Source organism: Cornus florida, unplaced genomic scaffold (genome assembly GCF_030987335.1).
Source record: "Cornus florida cultivar Cherokee Brave unplaced genomic scaffold, ASM3098733v1 CherokeeBrave_3.0.0_Hap2_Chr06, whole genome shotgun sequence".
NCBI lineage: Eukaryota > Viridiplantae > Streptophyta > Magnoliopsida > Cornales > Cornaceae > Cornus > Cornus florida.
In genome coordinates, this window is record NW_026775576.1 from 97,997,561 (window position 1) to 98,004,602 (window position 7,042).

Below are 7,042 nucleotides of genomic sequence, written 5' to 3' on the forward strand. Positions count from 1 at the left end.
AGTTGTGTTTGTATGTGTGTGTGTATATATATATATATACACACTAAATGACTTTCATTGGACGGTAGGACAGAACACGCAATCCCCCATATCTAGTTATGCATCTCTAAGACAATATACGCTCCCTGATTACTGATCCTAAAATATTAAGTTCATATCGTGGCACATATCCATATATATATAAATTCATATCCTATCCAAAACATATAATAAACTATCCCCATAGTCTTTCAATAGCATGTCATTCACATATGAATTCGTGGCTGGACACAAAAAATGAGATTAAACTTATTAGTCAGCTCATTTATAATATGTCTACATATCCTGAATGTACATGAAATAATCTAGAAATAAACATGATAATAATCATACAAATATCCATTACATTTAGTAACATGTAATTAACTTACATCGTAATTAATATAAATTATCATCAAGTTATCCTTTTATGATTAATAAGCCGATTAATCTCGTGAATTATAAATACAACTCTCATCAACTATGAAAATATATATACATACATGTGGTTTATTCGACCGAGGGTAGCTTTGTCATTTTAAGTAAACTAATATTTTAGATGAAAATAAAATATTTTATTACGACAAATATGACACATTTTATGTCACTTACAACTGTGTTTGGATCTCAATTATGAGTTAAAATGTCATTGCCCAAATAGTATTCAAATTATAATTGGGTGTCTTTAATTCAAACCTGAAGATGTGAGTGCAAATTACCTTTAATTTTTAAATTATATTTATTCAGGACACTAATGTTTTACAACATTCAGTATTTTATTCCAAAATTGAGTGTTAGGGTGTTTGTAGCACGTACATACCTTGAGAAAGAATTCGATACGCTCAATTCACCGTGCACCAATAGCCCAATTCATACTTGGGGACCCTATTTTTAATTTGCGTTAGAGCTCATGTAGTAGATTCCACACAATTCAACCCACGGAATTGAACGGTTGAAATGCAATAATGGTGCAGCACTCGTCTCCAAAAATACAGTTGAAAAATCTAAGTCGGGAGAAAGAGACAAGAATTGTGGAATACAGTAGCCATGTAATGTTAAACGGTGGAATAGGCATTTCCGTATGTGCTGCCCCACAAATCCTCTGTAGCCAGATTTTTGTCACAGGCTTTACCTGAAAATGGATCACACGTACATTACACATCCCTATTCGTCCTCCTACGCTTTAGAGTTCAGAAAATTAATGTGCCGGCTGTTTTGTAATTTCACATCTCAGTGTCAAAATTGTGGATGTATCAAAACACCAAGGGTAAGAAAGTCAAAGAACAGAAACACCTTTAAGCCCTAAAAGCCCCAATCGGCGCCATTTACTTTCATGCAAAGTATCTGCCACATGGAGCCGACGATGACACGTGTCCGCGTAGTGGACAACATGTTCAAGCGAATAATAAGAGAGGCGGAACACACAACTAGGGTTCAATTGGAGAGAGAAGATTTGTCAGTCATGCTACCTTTCCTTCCACACATGAGAGATCCAAGCCTGGACCCACCACGTTTGTACCCCACTCTCACCAACCAATTCTTTAATATTCCCTATCTTATTATACATTATCAATTTATATTATGTGATAATATATGCGGAAGAAACATTATAGCTTTCAAACTAAACTAATTTCGAGTCTAATAAAGAAATAATATAATCATCCCCTCAAAATGCTTATACATCAACTTTTAATTTAATTACAATAAAAAGTGGGAAGAAATTTAGTTGGGTCAGATTAGTTCACATCGAATGCTAGTATTTTGTTACGGTAATACATAAAAATTGGAAAATAATAATTTATATACACATCGAATGCTAGTATTTATAATAATAAAGAAATAATATAATCATCCCCTCAAAATGCTTATACATCAACTTTTAATTTAATTGCAATAAAAAGTGGGAAGAAATTTAGTTGGGTCAGATTAGTTCACATCGAATGCTAGTATTTTGTTACGGTAATACATAAAAATTGAAAAATAATAATTTATATACACATAATGGATAATAAATTCTAAATTTTTCATTTTGAAAAGTTAGAAATTAATAGATGACTATAATTCTTGTATTTTTAAATAGGTTTTATAATTTCATGGTGGGTTCCACCTAAGATATTCAGAGTCGACCAGAAGCTCATGGGCCTTTAAGCTTACCTGGCAGCAACCATATACGCACCGTTTCCAATTTCGCGTGAAGGGGCGTCATTGTTTTTTTGGCGCGTGAATTGTGTGGCCACAGCTAGGGTTCTTCCTCTCTAAAATTACAATATAAACACTCCCTCACTCACTCCCTCTTCTCTCTCTAGGAGTACAAACACTCGCAAATCTCTCCTTCCCTCTCTAACAGTTGTACTCTCTCGCTCTTCTTTTGTTTTTGGCTTTGGCTGGGCCCGGAGACTGCAGACACAGAGAGGGAGAGGGACTATAATTAAAATCTTAAAGCAGAAGCAACAACCATCACGGGGATACTGGTGAAACCCCCACCACCTGTTTGATATATTGAATCGATTATATCTATAGACGTTTCAGATGGCAGAGGACTTGGACGACGGCGAGTTCTGGCTCCCTCCTCAGATCCTCACCGACGAAGACATACTCATGGACTACAGCAATACTCACAACCTTAACAAGAGCATCAATGGAGACAAAACCGACTCAGGGTTTTGCTTTCCTCTTGATTTCTCATATGGGTTTGGCTCTTCTGCTACGCCGTACTCGGATCTGAGCTCGCCGGTTGAGTCCGTCGTGGGATCGACCGAGACAGAGAGTGACGAGGAGGACTTCATCACTGGGTTGACTCGGAAGATGGCCCACTCAACTCTTCTGGACGAGTTATGGAAAACCGACACTAGTTTGGGCTGTGAGAACCAGAAGGTAATGCTTCATTTCTCGATTTTTTTGTGCAATTTTTTCTATGTTCTTTTTGATAGCTGGTCTATGTCTGTCTGGTTATATGTATGTTCCGTTAAATATGGTACTGTTCAACTGTTTTGCCTTATATTTTGTGCAAGTTTGGTTCTGATTTTGAAGCTGTAACATGGTTTTTCCTTGTTTTCTTGTAACTTGTAGACTTGGCCTATGTCTGGTTCGCCTCAATCTACACTATGTGGAGTGATTGGTGGGTGTGGTTGCAAGAAGTGTTCAACTCGTTCAAGTCGGGGAAGCCCCAACTGTGCGTCACAATTGTCGTCGCCGCCACCGTCTTCAGCGGCGATGAGCATGAATGAGGCCGCTTACGATCTGCTGTACGCGGCTGCAGGGAAGGTTGCTAGGTTGAGGATGATTGAAGAAAGAATTGGGTGTTACGAGAACAGGGGAATTTTGGCGCCACCGCGACGAACCTGCCCTGTTTCTGCACCTTTAAAGAAAGCAAACCCAAACCCTAACCCTAATACTGGGTTTCATTCCAACTCCAACCCCTCGCTCTCTTACCAGCAATTGCAAGTGAGCCAAGTATGCCTAAATTCGGTATTTTGATTAGTAATCTATATACGCCCAATTTGTCTACACACACACACACACACACACACACACACACATATATATATATATGATTTGATTTGTTGTTTGGTCTGATACAGTTTGAGCAGCTGAGGCAGCAACAGATGATGAAGCAGCAACAGGGATCGGTGGGTTGGGGACAGTCGAAGGGGACTTGGCAGAACCAAGTGGGTGTGGTTCAGAACAGAGCACCACGAAATGGTAGCGCTCGTCCTCTGGGCTTGTCATCATCTGCTTGGCCTACTTTGCAACAATCCCAGCAACAGCAACATCCACAGCCACAGGCACAACCTGGCTCAGGCATGAGGGCTGTTTTTCTTGGAAATCATGGGGCTAAAAGAGAATGTGCAGGCACTGGGGTGTTCTTGCCTAGGAGGATTGGCACTCCCACCGAAACCCGCAAGAAACCAGGTCCGCTTTGTTTCTCAAATTTTTGTATATAGATGTGCATACTCATTTCTAGACATCTTCAGATTTGTGTCGGTTAACAATAGGGTGTGTTTGTTTGAGTTTTGGGGGTAAATGTTTGTAGCTACATATTTCTCAAGGAATTTTGTGATTTGGGTGGTTTTTGTTTTCTAATCATTGGAATTGCACGATCGAGTTTTAACTGTGATGTTGATTTGATTTATTTTTACTAGAAGTATATTGTTGCATATGGCTCCTATGGCTTTCCCTTTAACTATTTTGAGGGGGGGCTTTGTTTGTTTTGTTCATTTTACTGATGAGAATGATTATGTAATTGCAGCTTGTTCAACTGTTTTACTCCCAGACAGAGTGGTGCAGGCCCTGAACTTGAAGTTGGACACCATGGATGCTCAATCCCAGTTTCAGTCTCGTTATAACAGAAGTCTCTCTCCTGAATATGGTAAAACCTCTCACACAGTGTATAAGATTGCGTATATATAATACTATATGTATAATGAACTTGATCTAAATAATATAGATGTCTTGTTTTAATTTGTAGATGCTGCTGTGAAGTATCGAAATAATGTTTTGATGGCTCAAGAGTTGCGCAACGTCCGGCCACAACCGGCCGTGCACCATGAGGTCCGGCTTCCTCAGGAGTGGACTTACTGACTCCATTGTGCTTTTTTTACCATCTGGGTCATCACTAATTTGTGATTGGTTCTTTTGAAAGCTTTACAAATTGAATTGAAATTGAAATTGAAGGTTTAGGAGAAAGAAGAAGGAAGTTTGTTAGTAGTAGTGGGTAGTAAGTTTGCAATAGGAAATTAGTAGCAGCAACAAAGTATAGAATAGGGTAATAATAGGTTGAAGAAGAAGAAAAAGAAATGTTAGGAGAAGAAAATGGTTTTTTGGGTAGTGTCAGGAAAATAAATGGTCCTATCTGGTTTTTTTGAAGGGTAGAAGAATGAATGGCCTTTTGTTTCCCTTGGAAGAGGTGGTGGGATGACCAGTTTGTTTGTTCTCTCTTTTGGGTCATGTTTTGTTTGAAATTTGCAGCCTACAATTTTACTACTTGTAATTTGTAATGACCCTGCGCTCATCATCACCGGGAATCAGTAATGATAATAATAATGCAAGATTTGCCTTGTTAAATGTTCTCTCTTTTTATGCTTAATTTTGTTGGAGTTCATGTAGACTTGATTTTTTTATTGACAATGCTCAAAATTCAAACGAGTTGGAGTTGATTAAAATTATTTGCAGGCTGTCCTAGTGGGAATGGCTCTTGGCTCTAGGTTACTAAAAAGAGACTGAAAGCCCCACAAGTGTACTCTTTCTTCGTTTACACAAACAATTTTTAAAAATCTTTACCAAATTTTATACTATCAACTAGGTTGTTTTCATATTTGTAAATTTATAGTTCGAGATTCAAGAATACCAGGCACGAAAAATTAGAACATTTCTCTTTAACTGAGGGGGATCATACTTGTTTAACAATAATAAGAATATCGTCACGTAATGAGCACAGTTTAATTGGTAGGGTAAAGTGAATTCTTATTATTATTATTTTTTTTTTCTGGAAGGGAGTATATCAGAGTTACTTTTCCTTTCCCACCCTCTTGTTTCGTCACAATAGTCCTTTATTTCTGTCAATTGTAGATATATAATAGTATATATTTACAAATTAATAATACATAAAAGTATGAATAGTGGTAGTGAAGTTGTAAAGCAAGCATGTTATTAACCAATGGAGGGTGGAAGTGAGTGATTGGTTTTGCTTAGAAGGGAAGTTTCGCGTGAACAGTGCGGTTGAAGTTTATGACTTTATATTGAGAGAGCACGGTGAATTGATGTGTGATTGACACATAAATAGCCAACCCCATTCTGCGAATTACTAGTTTTTTCTTCACGCTTTATGGAATGGAGATCTTCAATGAATCTTTGCGCTGTCACACCTTTCCTGTCTGTCACTAGGGGTATGGGGTCACTCTTGGTTTCACATAGGCCTTACATTGAGCACGTCAAATTGAACTGACCAGGTCCACTGCCGTGTAAACAAGTTAGCCGGAAGAGAAGAACTTATACTCATACCATTTAAGCTAAATCTATATTGGTTAATGTTGAGTCGGTTAAGATATTACCACAAGGTTTTTTTTTATTATTATTTTTTTTAGTATATAAGTTTGTTAAGTTTTAAAAAATAAACAATGACAACTTAAGGTCACATTTCGGTTATAAATTTAGTCATGTGCAAGATATTTTTAAAATATAAAATTTTGAAAATATCATTTTGGCACTTCAATCTTTTTAGCATTCAGTTTATTATTTGTTTAAAAATTAAATATTAATTTAAAAAAAAAATTATAGAGAGTTATACAATATATATTATAAAAATGTTTTTCGCTCACAACTCGTTACTGAATTGTGAAACCCTAGGTGTGTGAGACAACGCATTTCAAAATGGATAATGTGTGTGTGTTGTTTATGGCAAAGGATGTGCCTTCCATGTTATTGGGTGTCATGTTGACCTGGTGATGCCTTGGCCATTTCAATTCCTTAAATATTATTATTTGAATAATGATAGGAAGCCGAATTGTATTCCCAAATCAATCACCGAACTTGTCGTGGTGTAGCCACGTCAGATCCTCTAAACACTAAATTAAAAATCTAAAAATAAATAAAAGGTAAGCTGATGGAGGTCTCGGAGCCATGGCTGATGCGATGATAGCTGAAGGAGGTGGGTATACACAAAGATGAATATAAATATATATACACACACAGATTACAAATATGTTGGTAGGTCATAAATGTTCAAGGATTCTTCCACATTCTCTGCATCTTCTCTGTTCCCTGGTTCATGGATTCTTCCTCATTCTTCCTTTTCCGATTTTGGCTGTATCTGTTTCTCTCTAAAATTTCACAAAATCAAAGGGATACAGAGCATTATAATTCATTCTATATCTGCATTTTTCCAATCGCTCTCTTCAATTTCGTATCTCGCTTGCACATATTTAGAATTTAAATAAGCCCTTTCTTTTCTGCCCTAATCCGAATTTTTCTTTTTTGCTACATAAGTTTGCAAAGAAGATTATGCCGACCTAGGCAACCTAACATC

General features: G+C 37.1%; 1 protein-coding gene across 2 annotated transcripts; it reads left to right on the forward strand.

Annotated features, from left to right (window-relative positions):
* The first annotated feature begins 2,227 nt into the window (after positions 1–2,227).
* Positions 2,228–5,082, forward strand: LOC132313214 (uncharacterized). 2 transcript variants are annotated; one of them, XM_059811896.1, is made up of 5 exons: positions 2,228–2,892; positions 3,088–3,462; positions 3,600–3,930; positions 4,268–4,387; positions 4,487–5,082. In XM_059811896.1, exons 1-5 carry the CDS (start codon positions 2,548–2,550, stop codon positions 4,597–4,599), a joined length of 1,284 nt encoding a protein of 427 aa, XP_059667879.1. In that variant the 5' UTR covers positions 2,228–2,547; the 3' UTR covers positions 4,600–5,082. The 2 variants fall into 2 exon arrangements, with proteins under 2 accessions (XP_059667879.1, XP_059667878.1); XM_059811895.1 differs by having other exon boundaries at positions 2,232–2,892; positions 3,088–3,471.
* The last annotated feature ends 1,960 nt before the right edge of the window (positions 5,083–7,042 follow it).